Source organism: Rhinopithecus bieti, unplaced genomic scaffold, assembly GCF_001698545.2.
Source record: "Rhinopithecus bieti isolate Rb0 unplaced genomic scaffold, ASM169854v2 scaffold_18644, whole genome shotgun sequence".
In the NCBI taxonomy this organism is placed as follows: domain Eukaryota; kingdom Metazoa; phylum Chordata; class Mammalia; order Primates; family Cercopithecidae; genus Rhinopithecus; species Rhinopithecus bieti.
The window spans coordinates 2,905,114-2,923,389 of record NW_016809656.1 but is presented as its reverse complement, the minus strand read 5'-3'; the positions used below and the strand labels follow the sequence as shown (position 1 = coordinate 2,923,389).

The 18,276-nt window shown below is 42.1% G+C and overlaps 1 protein-coding gene across 2 annotated transcripts in view; it reads left to right on the top strand.

The window, feature by feature from the left end:
• Positions 1-16,368, top strand: part of SASH1 (SAM and SH3 domain containing 1) — a 213,625-nt gene extending 197,257 nt beyond the window's left edge. For both annotated transcript variants that reach the window (XM_017889951.1, XM_017889952.1), the window contains 4 exons: positions 4,538-4,651; positions 7,500-8,653; positions 10,062-10,193; positions 12,643-16,368. In XM_017889951.1, coding sequence (XP_017745440.1) covers positions 4,538-4,651; positions 7,500-8,653; positions 10,062-10,193; positions 12,643-12,906 — 1,664 coding nt within the window. In that variant the 3' untranslated portion in view covers positions 12,907-16,368. The remainder of the gene's footprint in view (positions 1-4,537; positions 4,652-7,499; positions 8,654-10,061; positions 10,194-12,642) is intronic.
• The last annotated feature ends 1,908 nt before the right edge of the window (positions 16,369-18,276 follow it).

The following is an 18,276-nucleotide window of genomic DNA, read 5'->3' as shown; positions in this document are numbered from 1 at the left end:
AAAAAAAAAAAAAAAAAAAAAAAAAGAAATTCACTTCTGCTAAATAGACAGTCCCTCTAAATGAACTGATAAGCTAGAGAAACACACACCATCAGATAGATGTCTGAGCCTAAGATAAACAGGCTGCCTTCAGGGATATATTTGGAGACAATTGTGATTCATAGTTAATATCACTTTATAAAGGGCAGTGTTAACATTCTTTTAAGTATTTGATTCCCAAGAGACACGCTGGGGTCTGTGGCCAGGTTGTGTATAAAGAGCCTGCACAGTAACTGGTGTAGCCTACCAGCTCAATTAGTATGAGTCAATATTAAATCATCTATTGTTCTGAATCACATCTGCCAAGTAGCATAGCCCACTTGCTTTTCCTCAGTCACCAAAAACAGCTGGGTTTTTTGTTGTTGTTGTTTTATTTTGGTTTGTTTTGTTTTTGAGACAGAACTTTGCTCTCGTTGCCCAGGCTGGAGTGCAGTGGCACGATCTTGGTTCAGTGCAACCTCCACCTCCCGGGTTCAAGCCGTTCTCCTGCCTCAGCCTCGCAAGCAGCTGGGATTGCAGGCATGCACCACCACGCCCAGCTAATTTGTGTATTTTTAGTAGAGATGGAGTTTCACCATGTTGGCCAGACTGGCCTCAAATTCCTGACCTCAGGTGATCTGCCCACCTTGGCCTCCCAAAGTGCTGGGATTACAGGCGTGAGCCTCCACATGCAACCAACAACTGGTTTATATGTACTCTCCATTACATTTCCTTTATCATCCACAGCTTTGGAGGAGAAAAACTAACTCCTGAGTGTAAGGCAGGAATCTGTGCTTAGACTCTTCCATGCCATGTTGGCTCAGACCTATCGTTCCTCCTGGGATCACATCCTGAGATTTTTGTACCAGGGAGTATTTTGTAGGAGGGTATGGCTATCCATCAGGTTGCTAACCTGGAAGGTGAAGAAGACCTCTTTGCCTCTTCAAACATTCCATTATGGATCTATTCTGCTCTGTTGCTTAGAACTTCCCTGATATATAAAGTTGTACTTCCTTTTATTGGTTCCAAAACAAAGCCTTCAAGGTTCCAGAGGTACCCATTAGTGCCAAGAGTCAGGGTCCAGACTTTTCCTAGCATTATAGGATTTTACATCCAATACAGTTAAAGTCATCATGGCTAAGAAGTAGTGCCTCTAACTGATAACTTAGAGAAACATGATAGGTTTCTGTCAAACCAAATTTCTATACACTAGAGAGATGCAGAGGTCTATTGAGATCTTTGAAGATATGTAGGGATCTTGAAAGGTTTCTAGCTTAGCCATCACTGAGAGCAAAAAGTACATTTCCAGCACTACTTGGAAGTCAGACCTGTCCAGCCTCCCTCAAAGTATGGGAAAAATGCCAGCCTTCATATGGGAACCCCACTGGGAAAAGACTCTGATTGTCAGATGGCTGCTCCTTACACCAAGCCCAGACCCACTATCTTAGGTGTGGCAGATGAAAGTGTCTTACAAATTGCTAAAAGAATTTTTACTTGTGGTAAAGTACATTATAATCTAAAGTTTACTGTCTTAGCCATTTCTAAGTATAAATAATAACTTGTATAAGAATTCTAATTTAGGAATTATTTCAAACATGCAGAAAAGTACAGGCAAAAAGAAAACAAACATACACATGTACATGCTGAAGTTAATGTTTTGCCATATTTTCTTCATTTCTTACATTTTAAGAAATATGGCGTAAGCCCATCTAAAGTCCTGCTTTCAGAGACTCCCATTCCCTTCTCTTCTTTCCCAAAGCAACTGCTCCCCAGGCAATGGTATGTGCCCTTGGGTACCACTACCTTTTGATGTTGGAATATTCATAGGTGTCTTAGCATATTCTCTCCCTGTGTGGGCGGGGGGAGGGGGGGTTGGTGAGGCTGGAGGCAGAGAGAGCTTAGCCCAAGCAGAGCCCCTTCAGGTTGAAGTTCAGGTCATACTCAGATGGGGTTTCAGCCTCACAACCTAGCACTTTGCTGTGATTTGACTATGAGAATTTTCAGAGTTCTAGCTCGTCTTCTTTCTTATCCTTTGTACCTAGGCACCAATGCTAACAAGTGTGGGAAAAGGTCATGGTCCTGATTCTGCACTACAGAGGAGAGGCACCTCACCTCTTTTCGTCTTCTCCCTAATAGACAGTGATTCTAGCCCCCTTCCTTATGCCTCATGGGTCTATAAATAGAACTGTGGTTTTCAGGTGACAGAATGGATCCCCTCCCTCTCCAAAATAATTTCAGGTATCCTGCTGTGTCTGGTGAGGCTGGGGTCCCCAAATATGCAGGCACAGCACATATTTCCATGCTGCAGCAGGAGCAGGTCTTCTGTGTTACTCCCACCGGCCAGCACTCTGGAGTCTGTTTTGGCCACTGTGGTGCACTGAACCGTGTCACCAGAGACAGAGTACACTGACTCCTCTCCCTGGGTTGTAATGGATAGCGCAAAGCCCTCATTTTATAAGCATCATTTTTCTAAATAACATGCTACGCTAGAACAAAGGCCACTGCAAAGCCACAGGCTCTTCCACACAGTGAGGACACTGCTCTAGAATGTTCCACTTTTAGGTGGTCGGGGGGACAGTATTTGCTCTTGTGCTTCTAATTAGTTAATTTTTCATTAGTCATTTTAAAAGTAGCACTCTTCATTTGGGATTCTAATTGAGGGACTTACGCTGCCAGGATCTCTGCTGCAGTTGGGGCTGTAAAATGCTTTCCCTGTGAGAAATGCAAGCAGGAAGTGGTGAACGGACAGCTGGAGAGCTGCCAGAGCCTTCCGCCTCCCCACATTTTTATTTTGATGACCTGAGAAAAGGCATCACATTTCTGGTTTATTGATTTCTTTTTTTCTTTGTGTATGTGGTTGGAGTGGGGGAGCTGGTGGGGTATGAAAAGAAAGGAAAATAAAGCGATTCATCACTGCAACTAGCTATTTTATGTAGAAAATGTTTTCTTGCTTTCTGTTTTATGTGACCAAGCACTTTGCATAATAATGCAAAGATGATCTGCGTGTAACCTCAGTGTCCCGTGTAAGGCTCCACGTGCCTTTTCTACAACATGCCGGCTGATACTTCTGGGTTGTTGAAGACCCTCACGGCTTTCCACGTGATTTCCTTGGGGGGCAGATTCACTCAACAGAAGTGTCTGATGCTGCTCTTGATTTTTTCCCCTCCTCCAGCTTTGTTGAGGCACAATTGACAAATAGTGATGCTTCTCTTTAAAAGCCTTCCTCAGAATGAGGTCTTCCTTTTTTTTTCTCTTTATTTTATTATTATTTTTATTTATTTCAATAGCTTTGGGGGTATAAGTGGTTTTGGGTTACATGGATGAATTATATAGTGGTGAATTCTGAGATTTTACTGCACCCATCACCTGAGTAGTATACATTGTACCTAATATATAGTTTTTTTTATCCCTAGACTCCCCCCACCGTTCCCCTTCTGACTCTCTAAAGTCCATTGTATCGCTTTGTATGCCTTTGTGTGCTTATAGCTTAGCTCCTACTTACAAGTGAGACCATGTGGATTTTGGCTTTCTACTCCTATGTTACTTCACTTAGAATAATGGCCTCCAGGTCCATCCAAATTGCTGCAAGGACATTATTTCATTCCTCTTCATGGCCAAGTAGTATTCCATGGTGTATATAGAGGTACTGCATTTTCTTTATCCACTCGGAATGAGGACGTTCAGCTTTCGGTCATCCATTTATCTATACCAGCAACCATGTATCTGTTACTCAGCCTCCAAGTTGGAGGGTTTCCTAAGCTTTCCCCGGCTTTTACTTATATGCAGGAGACAGAAGTGTGCTGGCACAAGACAAAGGGAGAAGCAGAAAAGAAGAGCAACCACTAACTTATCCCAAACAACAAAAATAAAAGGAGATTTGCCACTGGCCTCTCCTCAGTTTTGGGGTTTGTGCCTCCTCTTGCCAGCCTTACTCCTGCTGAGCTAATAGAAGAGCCCTCAGCACATGTCCCTGAGGGCTAAGAATGCTCCTAAATGCTAATAAAATTTATTTCATTTGACGCTTTAATATTAACTCCCAAATTTGGGAAGTTGGCAACACAACTATCTTCCAGCACAAGTTTTATGGATCTCCAAAAAACGTATGACCCAATCTCACCTTGTGCATGGGGCGTTTATTCTCTCTTTGCTTCTCCTCGATGGTGCCATCACTCAGAAGGGACTGGGAGCCCCACTGCCGAAACAACACTCTGCCTTTCTCCTTTCCTCATAGCCCCAAGGCTGGAGTTTGCATAACTTAAGAGCTTCTGTTTGCATAACTTAAAAGGTGTCAACATATTCCAACTGTGTGCTCTCTCCAAACTTATCTTTGTGCGATGACTACTTTATTGGAAGAAAAGTTGTGATGACAGTAGTTCATTTTGATCTCATCTATTTTAAGATAAATTGTTCTCTTCCAAAAGCTCAGGGCAGTAACTGAGAATAAAGTCGAGATCTGTTGACTCTGAAATCTCTGCTTTTCACTCCCCTTGTTGATTTCGTGCCGTGTTCTCTCCTCTAGGTAACAGCGACCAGTCAGGATCCCAGGAAAAGCTGCTTGTTGACAGCCAGGGCCTGAGTGGATGCTCACCCCGAGACTCAGGATGCTACGAAAGCAGTGAGAACCTGGAAAACGGTAGTGTCAGCATGAGTCGCTGGGAACCTGCTTTGACAATTACTGATTTCAAAGCACAGTTTTCTGCAAAAGGACGATTCTATTCCTATCATGCACTCAGCAATCATCTTTTCCTTTCTGACCTCTATACCATTCTAGTCCAAGTTAGCCTCCCTATCTGTTCTCCTGGCTGCTGGGTGAGGTTAATAAATTCCGTGTAAAATACCTGCAGCCGTAAAACCTAAATTGTGTGTCTCTTATGCCCTTTTCTTTATGCAATAAACACCAACATTTGAGTGTTGGGAGCTATTAGGTCCATGAGGAAAACAATTTACCAGGTAGACCATCCATCAGGGTTACACCAGCAGCAGTGTCTTAAATGCGTCGGCTGCACGGCCTGAGTGTCAAGGCAGTTACTGCAGGAGAGAAGGATTGGATGGCCACATGTCTTGTTTGTGGCCTCTCTGTACAGCCAGTCAGGAAGTAGTCAGTATGAAGTTTCAGAAAACGTACTTGTCTCAAACAGAAGAGGAGTCTTAAGTGGTATGGGGTCAGGTGGGCTAAACGTTACTGTGGATGGCTCTGTGGTTTCCTGTTGTGACCCCAGAATTCTCATTGTAGCAAGATGAGAAACAACGGTAAGAGCTCACGCTGCCACAGTCACCTAGATCTCTGTCAAACTCTTGAAGGCCGTCACAAAAAATGCCCAGGTTTGATAGTTTTTAGCAGCCATTGGAATCCTATCTAGTAGCCCATGTGTTAAGATGTTTGCTGAGCACCTCCTAAAGCAAACTTTTTAAAACTCCAGGCTGTACTTTATTAGTGGGTAGTGAAAGCAATTTAGTGGGTCATGGACAGCAGTTTTGTAAGACAAAATCGAATACAAAATATCAGAGAGCATCCTCTAAGATAAAGGTTAGTATTGTTAGCACTGTCACTTGTAATCCTTGTTTCAGTTATGTCTGTGTGTGTGTTTGCGGTTGTGTGCATGCATGTGTGTCTCTGTGTACTACATGTTGAATGTAAAATGTATTTCTTACCGGGAATCATGGGAAAAAATAGTTTGAGAGCCATTGTGGGCACCAGAACTAGGGCTAAGGAAAGGAAAGTGGGTGTCTAGGATGCAAACCCTAAGCGTGCTCACTCTCGGGTATCAGCCCTGCACTCATGTGGCTCTGGGCAGTCACCTCCTTAGAGTTTGTCCTCCAGGCACCTTGTTTGCCTCACTCTAATTCCAATTCTAAGAAGCATCTTGGGGACCTCAGAATTTGAGCCATGACGCCCTGCTATTCAACCATGACGTCCTGCTATTCTATCAACTTGGGAAGATAGCAGTTCTCCCCAAGCTATATATAATATTCAGGTAGCCTGAATATATCAAGACAGGATGCAAAACCCACCTAGTATCCCAGTACATCCTCAGTTTCCGTAAATGTCAGAATCCTTGTGTAGCTCATGTAGGTTCTGAAGAATTTTTATTTCTCTTAATAACCTTTTCATATCCAAAACTTTCCAGGAAATTAATTCCCCCAGCTGTTGGTGATTGGTAAGGATCTCACAGACTGGCAGAATTTTTCACGCCCAAATGAATTCATGTGTACTTGCTGAAGAACTAGATTGCTAGCAAACCATACTTTGAACATAAAGTAAATTCAGAGATCTTTCTAATATAATGCAGAATGCAAAGATGGAACTTACATGTATAGTTTTATATTGGGAGTTAAGGGAAAAGAAAGTCATATTCCTAAAAGTTATGCTAAAGAAGTTCTAATAATTTTCTATTTCAACCTACTTTTAAAATTTGATGCGATTTTTTTTTTTCTGAAGAGGTGTTTCTTCATTTATCTGTGATGATATTTCTAATAATGAAAAGTAGGACCATGGTCATTATCTTCAGTAGTAGCACTAGGCTGATGATCTTTATGTAAAAACAATAATATCCTACAGATGCGTAGCATTTTGGTGTTTATCGTTGTGGAACATACAGGTGGACAGGGTCAAAGCACACAACAAACATGTTATTAACCAAAAACATAACAAGGGACAGTTAATCTGTGTGTGTGTGTGTGTGTGCACGCGCACGCACATGCGTGTAAGTACTGATGAGAACAAAGCATTCAGCATGTTGCGTGGCCCATGAATTGGCAAAGCTTATCCAACAGCAGAAGTTTAATATCAATTACCAGTCATCAGATAAGTAGATTATGTCTGGTTGATAGTTCAGTTATCAGTCTGACCGTTGTAACCAGGACTGTTGCTTTGCTGGGACCTAAACCTTTATCAGTATTTTGTAGATTTTCTTTGGCAAAGTACTCACATGAGTTTACCTGTCTGTGCCCAGGTTGGTTGATTGTTTCTAGGATACATTTATTAGAAGGAGGGGCTTCAAGGAAGGTGGGATTTGAGCATTCACTGATCACTCTGTAGGGGATACCATTTCTAGAACCTATTCTGAAATTCAGTCCAGCTCTCCTTTTCCATCATGACCTTCAGAAATTGTGCTCACCCAACAAATGCCATCAACATGCGGTATGATGATCACCCTCTTTCCACATCAATTGCAGCTGGGCACAGACTTAAACCAAGAGTTATTTTACTGCTTGACACAGCATATTTCTTTCCCATGTAACCCAATTAATTTCAGTCTTCCTGATTTCTTTAATAAGACTAAGAATTCTTTCTAAAATAAAAATGGAACAATAATAACCCTCTATCACCCAATGTCATAAATGGTGATTTTATGTCTTTAGTGTAATTGAACAATAGGATGTGGGAGTTGGAGATTTCAATTACATTAGCACACCTTTATGCATCTGTTTGATTGATTTGCTTTTAAAATGTGATTGTAAAATATTCCCTTGTCTCCCAGGCAAGACTCGGAAAGCTAGCCTCCTATCTGCCAAGTCGTCTGCTGAGCCCAACTTGAAGTCTTTTAGCAGAAACCAGTTGGGCAATTACCCAACATTGCCTTTAACGAAATCAGGAGATGCACGGAAGCAGGGACAGGAGGAGGGCAGGCTGGGTGGTGGCCTCGCCCCAGACACATCCAAGAGCTGTGACCCACCTAGTGTGACTGGTTTGAATAAAAACCGAAGAAGCCTCCCAGTTTCCATCTGCCGGAGCTGTGAGACCCTCGAGGGCCCCCAGACTGTGGACACTTGGCCTCGATCCCATTCCCTGGATGACCTTCAAGCAGAGCCTGGTGCTGAGCAAGATGTGCCTACTGAGGTGACAGAACCGCCCCCTCAGATTGTACCCAAAGTGCCACAGAAGATGACTGCCTCTTCCACGAAGGCCCAGCCCCCGGAGCGAGACTCTGCCATCGACAATGCGTTGCTACTGACCCAAAGCAAGAGATTTTCTGAACCTCAGAAATTGACAACTAAGAAACTGGAGGGCTCAATCGCAGCCTCTGGTCGCAGCCTGTCACCCCCTCAGTGTTTGCCCAGAAACTATGATGCTCAGCCTCCTGGAGCTAAACACAGTTTAGCAAGGACACCTCTGGAGGGCCACAGAATAGGACACGAGTTTGAAGGAACACACCATCCCCTGGGCACCAAAGAAGGGGTAGATGCTGAGCAGAGGGTCCCTGAGGCAAGAACGCAACCCAAAATTCCATCACAGCCTCCACCTGTTCCTGCCAAAAAGAGCAGAGAACGCCTTGCTAATGGACTCCACCCTGTTCCCATGGGCCCCGGTGGGACCCTCCCCAGTCCCGATGCACCTTGCCTGCCAGTGAAAAGGGGCAGCCCCACCAGCCCCACCAGCCCTAGCGACTGTCCCCCAGCACTGGCTCCGAGGCCTCTCTCAGGGCAGGCGCCTGGCAGCCCACCAAGCACAAGGCCGCCCCCCTGGCTCTCAGAGCTCCCCGAGAACACAAGCCTCCAGGAGCACGGTGTGAAGCTGGGCCCGGCTTTGACCAGGAAGGTCTCTTGTGCCCGGGGAGTGGATCTGGAAATGCTTACCGAAAACAAGCTGCATGCCGAAGGCATCGATCTCACGGAGGAGCCGTATTCTGATAAGGTATCAAAGGTCCTGGGCCCACCACATTCACAGGCCTTTGTAGAAGTCAGGCAGCCAGGTGAGATGAACCCACATCTGAAGCCAGCCCGGTAGCCAGCCCAGTAGCGTGGGCCGCTCTGAGAGAGTGGAATGAATGATCCACAGCCAGCAGCTTCTGAAGAACAGGGAGCGCAGGCTCCAGATTAAATGAAAATATAGCCTCGCTGGAGTCTTCTTTGTTTCGCTCTTGCTTGTTTCCTTTTAGTTTCTGGCAGCTCTACTTCGCAGGGAGAATCACTAGGACCCAGACTGGCTTCCGAGAAGGATGGTTTAGTGGACAGGAGACACCTGAATCCACGTGTCCACACCGTACTTGACATGCATGTGTTCAGATATTGACACCTTCTCATTTCATCTCTCTGTAGGTAAATCGAGGTTAAAAATAACCTGCATGAAGACCTCTTAGAGGGATTACTAGAAGCAAATAAATGTGGACATACTTTGAAAATTATAGAACCCTATTCAGATGTGATAATTGTATTATAGTTATCTGTATGGGTAATGGGAAAAAGATAATATAAAATCCCTCATTGTACCAAAATCATTTAGCTCTATAATGAAAAATAATTTCTCATTAAAAAAAAAAAAATGAGATCTACCAATACCAAGTGACTCCAAGGACAAAGCAATGCTAAGAGACACAGCTGTACTTTACTCCTGGAAATACAGGTCCTATTAGGATGCATTCCTGAGAGTCCTTTATTATGAAATTCTCATGACAATGAATGCCTTAGAATAAGAGCCTCGTTCACCTCCCTGACCCTCCTTGATATTTCGTGAGTAAATGTCTTTAAATAAAAAGTAGTGAGAGTGACCATACAGTAAATGCTGGCCTAGCAAGCTGGTGTTATAACTTGTAGCAGATGAAACGCAAACAGTTGAATATCTGTAAAGTAGAAGTTAGCCCTTCTCTCCTGCAGTTTAGAAGACTCTTCAATAACATTAGAGGAATTATATTTTGCAAAATGATCCGATTGAGGTGAAGGCATTGGCCTGAAAAGTGTAGAATAATTGTGTGCTGCCTTAACTGCTTCAGAACACTTTCCTAGAGCTCATCAGTACTATAAGATAAAGATGTAAAAGTATTCTCTCTAAAGCATCTATCCTGTCCAGTAAAGAAAATATATTCATTTCAAATTAAAACTTTTGGGTTGGGCGCGGTGGCTTACGCCTGCAATCCCAACACTTTGGGAGGTCAAGGCGAGAAGACCGCTTGAGCCCAGGAGTTTGAGACTGCAGCGAGCCATGATCACACCATTGCGCTCCAGTCTAAGCGACAGTGAGACCCTACGTTATATGTGGTGTATCTTAGGGAAAGAAAAACAAAATCCTTATACCCTTGATGCCACATTCCTGTTCTCCCTGGCAGCATGGCCGCTGTGGGATTCCTGAAGCCCTGGTGCAGAGATACGCAGAGGACTTGGATCAGCCTGAGAGGGACGTCGCCATCAACATGGACCAGATCCGGGTGAAGCAGCTTCGGAAGCAGCACCGCATGGCGGTGAGCAGCCCACGGTTCTCCAGCTTCCTGAGGCACATTTAGTGATCACGCTTAGTAATGCGCATACTAACAACTGCCAAGTAGACAAGGGCTTGCGTAGCTATGGAAAGGAGACAGCTGGGGAGAAAGTAATACGTGGTCAGCCTAGAAATATTTAAAAATACACTTTCAGAAAGAAAAAAAAATGAAAATTATCTGTAATCCCAACACTGTAAAAAACTTTTTAAAGATCCCTCTAGTGCTGGGCATGATGGTGCACACCTGTGATCCTAGTTACTCAGGAGGCAGAAGCAGGAGGATTGCTTGAGCCCAGAATTTTGATGCCAGCCTGGGCAACATAGTGAGACCCCATCTCTTAAGAAATAAAATAAAATCCGTCTGAATGACACAGTTTCAGTTAGAAGCATAACTTTAAGAGATCTATTGTTCGACATGGTGACTACAGTTAATAACAATGTATACTTGAAAATTGCTAGGACAGCAGATTTTAAGTGTTCTCACCACAAAATATAGTGTGTGAGGTAATGCATATGTTAAATAGCTTGATTTAGCCATTCCACAATTATCAAAACACCAGGTTTTACACCATAAATATACACAATTTTTACTTGTCCATTAAAACTCTGTCTAATCATTTCTCTGCACATGTATAATAGTAAATGTATAGTATTGAAACCTGATTGTTTGCTATTATCAGATCATGAATCTGTTTCTCTGTTACTTAAAAAAAAAAAAAAGTTAATATTATCAATACAGTAGTCTCCTCATATCCATGAGGGATATGGTCCAAGACCTCCAAGTGGATCTCTTGAAAGCTTGCCAAGTACCAAACCCTGTATATATTATACACAAATTTCCTTTTCCTTCTTCACAATTTCATGGATATAAGATTCGTTTTCACCATAGATCTTAGGACCCTCAGCACACGATGTTTTTTTCTTTTCTTATTAAGTCAAGAACTCTCACCTTTTTACTTAAAGGAAGCACTTTGAACATGACTTCTCTTTGCCACACACAAATGGCCAGCATGTTACTCTTGCACTTTGGGGCCGTCATAAGGCCAAATAAGAGTGATTGAATGTGAGTGCTGCAGTCCTGCGACAGTTGATCTGATGACCACGGGCTACTAAGTGACTGCGGGGCCCAGAGTGTAGACAGTGTGGATTTGCTAGACAAAGGGATGATTGTCAGATGGGACAGAGCTGGATGGTATGAGATTTCCTCACACTACTCAGAATGACATGCAATGTAAGACTTATGAATTGTTTATTTCTGGAATTTCCCATTTAATATTTTCAGGCTGTAGAAGGCAAAGCCGTGGATAAGGGGGGATGGCTATTGTATTTCAAAGTATTCTAGTGTACTCTAGTAGTGAGTCTCATAGTTAAAACATTTAGATTTTTCCAACCTTTTATTTTAAATAATGTAATGAAGAACATCCTTGTTAATAAACCTTTGTAGACTTTAAAGGTTAATTTCTGAGTATATATTCCTGGAAGAGGGTTTGCTTCATCAAAACTGTATAAAATCCCAAAGATTTTCACACTTGTTAGCAAATCACCTTTCTGAAAGGTGTAGGCCCTTTATATACCCAGTAGTCAAGGTTAAACATCCATTTCCGCCGGGCGCGGTGGCTCAAGCCTGTAATCCCAGCACTTTGGGAGGCCGAGACGGGCGGATCACGAGGTCAGGAGATCGAGACCATCCTGGCTAATACGGTGAAACCCCGTCTCTACTAAAAAATACAAAAAACTAGCCGGGCGACGAGGCGGGCGCCTGTAGTCCCAGCTACTCGGGAGGCTGAGACAGGAGAATGGCGTGAACCCGGGAGGCGGAGCTTGCAGTGAGCTGAGAGCCGGCCACTGCACTCCAGCCTGGGCGGCAGAGCAAGACTCCGTCTCAAAAAACAAAACAAAACAAAAAAAAAACATCCATTTCCCTGTTCCAGCCAACCCATGATATTATTGTATTTTAAATTCTTTATAACCACATTGACTAAATATGTAATTTTCTGGTTAACATAGATTCAAACTACAGTGGCAAGTCTCCTTTATAAAAACCCTACCCATTGAGTGCTACTTTTCACACCATCCCCCAGATTTGTCCCTTCAGACTACCTTAGGGCTCTTGTCAAGAGCATATCCACAGCGAAACAAAATAGCAGAATATGTAAATGCTTACAGTTTGGAGACTTGGAGACATAAATGGGATTTGATCTCATTCCAAACACCTTCGAGAACCTTGTGGAACACTTCCTTAAAGATTTGTTTCATCTTAGAGAAGAATTTTTCCTGCTAGTCTTGATCTCTGACACTCACTCCATTGTTGCTTTCTGATAATAGTCTAGCAATGCAGTATTTCAGTGCTGTTCCTTTTAGACATACATGAAGCAGTCCTCCGATGACACATGAAGCGTTTCTATCATATATTGCTTTCTTAATTTATCCAGATTCCAAGTGGTGGACTCACAGAAATCTGCCGAAAGCCCATCTCTCCTGGATGCATTTCGTCTGTGTCAGATTGGCTCATTTCCATCGGTCTGCCCATGTATGCCAGCACCCTCTCCACCGTGGGCTTCAGCACACTGAGCCAGGTGCCTTCTCTGTCCCACACTTGCCTTCAGGAGGCCGGCATCACAGAGGAGAGACACATAAGAAAGCTCCTATCTGCAGCCAGACTCTTCAAACTGCCGCCAGGCCCCGAGGCCATGTAGCCAGGCCCAGAATGGGCTTCTCTGGACAAGAGCCACCCTTTCACTGTGCATATGATGCTGATGCAATTCCTCCATCTCTGGACGTGCAGACCAGATCCAGAAGAAAAGCCTGGCGTGTGGCCAAACAGCGTGAAACCTTGGCACAGGACTGAGGATCCTCTCCTCCAGAAAAGCCCCCTCAAGGAAATCAGTGCGGTTCTCTTTGACCTCCAAAGACAAGACAAGCACTTATTTTTATTTTCAGAAGACAAAAGAATCAAGATGCCAACTGGCTGCGAATGCTGTGTCTCCAGTCTGTCTCTGTGTGCTGGTAGAGGCTGGGAGGAGTGGGGGCAGCCTGTTCCATTTCTGATAGTACCCTTGCCCTTCTGTCTGTCATCTTGCAGGATGCCCGAGGGCCAGAAGGGCTTAGCTAGGCCAAAGGAACAGACTTGAGAGTTATTGTACATTACTGACCACGCTTATTTGTTTAAAAGTTAGAACATCTGGCTGCACCAGGACAAAAAAGTCCTGTTCTTCTTTAGATAAACAAGAGACATTTTCATAATTGCTTTCTAGCAATCAGCTTTTATTTGCCTTAATATAAGCTTTTAAGCAGTTATCTAACTAGTGTCCACAACCCTGTAACCATAGTAGTTCCACATCTTCAGCTTCAGCGGACATCTAACCTCTCTGGGATGTTTTCAGCAAAAGTAGGCTTTTCTAATGGTCTCATTTTAACATGGCTTATTTTGTAGAGGTATTCATCAGCCACACACTTCATGTTGGTTTTTGGTTTTTAAGCTAACTACAAATCTAGTACAAAACTATCTGAAATTCACAAAGATATCGTGTGTGTGCGTGTGTGTGTGCGTGTGTGTGTCTCTATTCATAGTAACTGCTTTTTGTTTTAACCAGTTTAGTATCGTTACCATTACTGTGTGAGTCGTTGTGCTGCAGTATTGACTTGGAATCCTGACCATGTCCATCCCAAAATTCAGTCCTCAGTTAACGGATCATCTTTGCAAAAGGTCACTGTGAGGCTGCATATTTCAGAAAGATGTTCTTAAAAAGGGAAGTCATTTATAAGATGTTTTCTAAAAGTCTTTTCAGTATTACAACTAATACTATTATCCTTCTTTTTTTATTTAGATAATTCTTTTAATTTAAACAAAGGTTCAGTATGGAGCCAGACAAACCACATTAGCCATGTGTTAAGTGTTTGCTACTTTAAATTGTTTTACAACTGATTTCAGCACATTCTATCCTCTTTTTTTTTTTTTTTTTTTTTTGAGATGGAGTTTCACTCTTGTTGCCCAGGCTGGAGTGCAATGGCACAATCTTGGCTCCCTGCAACCTCAGTCTCCCAGGTTCAAGTGATTCTCCTGCTTCAGCCTCCCAAATAGCTGGGATTACAGGCACCCACTACCATACCCAGCTAATTTTTGTATTAGTAGTAGATATGGGGTTTCACCGTGTTGGCCAGGCTGGTCTTGAACTCCTGACTTCAGGTGGTCCACTCCCCTCGGCCTCCCAAAGTGCTGGGATTACAGGTGGGAGCCACCACGCCTGGCCTCTATCCTCTTTTAGTCTAGTGTCTGGTTTTCTAGCAAACAGTAAATTTTAACACACTATTAAGGTTTCCATTGCTTACAAAATGATTTTCCTTTACATTCTTATCATGAACACTATTTTAAGCATCAAATGCAATCATCTATAATATAAAGGGCAATCATTTATAATATAAACACCTTGACCACAAAGCCCTTGATTGAAAGTTTTATAATATTTCATCTACTTATTAAAACAAATAATTTTCCTTGGGTTGGAGGGGAAGTGATTTCATAAATTAGCCATCTTTAGCATATTGCTTATGTCTGCATCCATGTTTCTGAGGGAAAAGACATTCTCAGGTGATGTATTTTTTTCATGCATTAGTATGCATTTTTTAAAAAGAATGCATGTTTCTTTAATAGTTTTCATCTTCTATAAGATGCCATGTGAAGAAGTTGTGGAAATGTAGAATAAAAAGCTAAAGCTGCCAAATTTCTATTGAACTCTTAAAAACAGCTCATGTTTGTCCTCTCGGGTTGTGGCCTAGCCTATTTGCAATGTAAGAAGCTGCAGGGTTCTCGTATAGCTAAAGCGTTCAATGCATTTCACGTGCTGTGGTGGAGGCGGGTGCTGTAGACAGGCTTCTCTTCCTGCTCTCAAAATACCTCGGCTTGACATTTGGACAGATCCTGTCATTGTTTAAGCTGAGCAAAAAAACACACAAAAGTTGTGTAAGAGGTAACAAAGGAGAGGGAGAAATCTCATGTGAATTTTCAAGTTTTGATTCATTCTCAATGAAGGATTTTCATTTAAGTGAAAGTCACAGCAGAAGAGGGAACTTTCTGGAGTTTTTGAGAATGCCAAACCATATTTTTATCACTCTGCTTTGGAAATCAATGCCTTTGCATAGAAAATCAAATTCAGGGACCACAAAGAATTTTCAGTGGGAATGTCTAGTCTGAGGGGTCTGAGGTTGTTTTTACTTTATTGTGTTGTTTAAATATTTTTAAAATATATTTAGCGTTTGGTCTTTTTTTTTTTCTTTAAACATTTACTTTGGTCTGAGAAAAGCTGAATGTTTGGGTGTGACGTTTGACTGAGGTGGATTGAGGCTGCCTGTGGACGTTAGTGAACAGGTGGTAGGCTTCAGCAATATCCAGTTTTGATCAGTTGCATTTGGTACAGAATTTTGAGTAATGGTGAAAATTGTTGTCTTTGGAAAGCACAAAAGAAACCTGGAAAGGCAGTTCAGCTCAGGTAGCTACACATAACATTGTGTATGATTTTCACTTCAAAGCTGTCTGGAAGGAAATGCAGTCAGCTCCAACTAGTACTATTTACGTACCCAGATAACTAAGATATTGTTTCATGGCCTTGCCTTAGTTAGAGGCCCTTTTCTCTGTCCTGAACCCCCAGGTATGGGTGAAATTGGAAATTACTAATCTATTGGAAATCAGTTCCTGACATAGTAAAGTTTGCTTTCATAACTGCAGCAAAAGAGGTCAACTCACCAAGTCACTGCTGCCATGTGTGTACTGTATTATTTTCAGAAAAAAATATAATAGTCTGAGTCCAAGTTATCTTGATTTAAAATTGATAGAAAAAAGAAACTGTCGAGCAAGTTATATAACAACTAACAACATTGCACTTTCTGTATATGAAATCAATATTTAAATAACTTATTTTTCTCCATTGCTGTTCTTAAAAACATTGTAAGTAGCTGTAATATACCAGTACCAATATGTTCTTGCAATTGCTTCAGCCCAAGAAAGCTGTGTATTGTTTTAAAAATTGTAAAAATTATTGTGATGATTCATTTAGCACAAAGAGAGGTGGACAGAAGGGTTTTCCTATGTATCAAAACTTGTCTATAATTATGTCATCTATGTACCTAGAAAAAAAGTAAATAAATTTCTTCAGTTGAATATGCCTTTTTTGTTGTTTCTTGGGTATTTTAAAGCTGAATGGAGTAGAAATGAAAGGGAATTTATAAAGTGGTCAAACGATGAAATATATTGGGAAAATTGTAGTTGTCTACAATTCTGCCACCACCAGAACTCACCCTCTGACATCCACCCAGATTCTCTTTGTCACTTTATTGCTTTATTTTCAAATATGCATGATCAAGTTATATAATGATAGTACCTTAGACCAGCAAGATATTTTTTGGAATTCATCTTGAGTCTAAGATCATCATTTTCAAATGAAGAATCTGAGTCCACATGGATGACTGACTTGCTCAGTATTATACACTTAAATGACAACACCACCCACATCTTCTGCTGAGAAAGAGAGAAAAAACAAGTCTAGGTCTGGATAGTCTAGAAATTAATCAACTTGACGATAATGCGTTTTGAACTTCAGTGTACCACAATTGATATAAAAACACATTTTTAATAGAGAGAAGAGGGTGTTTGTCATAAAAAATTTTGAGAGGTAATGTATGCATTTGAGAAACAATTTAAAAAATTACCCTCTTCTTCCCCCTAGCCATCTCATTCCTCACTACAGGGGACCTGCTATAACCAGTGTTGGTCCATCTTTTCAGAGAAACTCTTCTGTATTTATAAATATAATTGCATATGTATTTCTCCATACAGAAGTGAGAGCAGATTTTTCATGCTATTCACCATACTTTTAAATTGATACATCTTGGAGGTCCTCCCATGTCAACATTCTCCCACTCCCTTAAAGGCTGGATAGTATTCTGTTATGCAGGTCATTTATTTAACCGGTACTCTATGAAAGTGCAACCTTCTGCTGCTGTTGAAGAAAAAGCTATAGTGGATATCCCTATACCTATATCACTTAGCATGTGGAATTGCTGTATTAAAGTTATGTGTGTGTTTTAAATTTTGATAGAATAAGGTGGGTTTCATTAAAGGAAGCTTAATGTAGGTTTCACTTTTTTTTTTTTTTCTTCAGAGGGAATTTTGCTCTTGTTGCCTGGTCTGGAGTGCAGTGGCATGATCTCAGCTCACTGCAACCTCCATCTCCCGGGTTCAAGCGATTCTTCTGCCTCAGCCTCCTGAGTGGCTAGGATTACAGGCGTGCACCACCACACCCGGCTAATTTTTTTTTTTTTTTTTTTTTTTTAGTAGGGACGGGGTTTCTCCACGTTGGTCAGGCTGGTCTCGAACTCCCGACCTCAGGTGATCCACCTGCCTTGGCCTCCCAAAGTGCTGGGATTACAGGCATGAGCTACCATGCCTGGCCCAGTTTTAAATCATCTTACTCGCAACTCCTCTAACCCATTTTGTGAACGGGGATATTTCATGTCTTCTAGGAGTGGGTGTTCACCTGACTCTGCTCTATCATTTTAAAGAACTAACCATAAACCTCAAATCTTCCCAATCCCCCGCTAAATCCTAAGAGTCAATATTTCAAAGAAGATGCTCTTTTTCTTGTGATTCCTAGGAAACCCTTGCCAGAGTCTTGATGTTTCTTGTAACCTCTCTGTGTATGTAGATATCTATGATGTATTTGCTTATAAAGAACATTAATTTGATTAGGGAAAGAAGAAAAGAGAAGGGGGTTGGTTGTCATTGTTCAACCACACAATTCATTTTGGAACCCTTAGAATGCTGACTGTCTTTACTCTTAGCCACGAGGACCCTCTCAGAGCAAACTATGTACACTGCACTTCCCAGAACTTAGAGTGTGTGTGAGTGTGTCTGTCTGTGAGAGAGAGAAAGGGAGGAGGGAGAGAGGAAGAGAAGATGAATGCTCATTCAGGTCTAGGTTTGGACCACTCATCAGAGAACCATGGGCACCATTATTTGGAAATATTACAATTCCCAATACAGCGCCCCTCTCACATGACCTCAAAGAAGAATG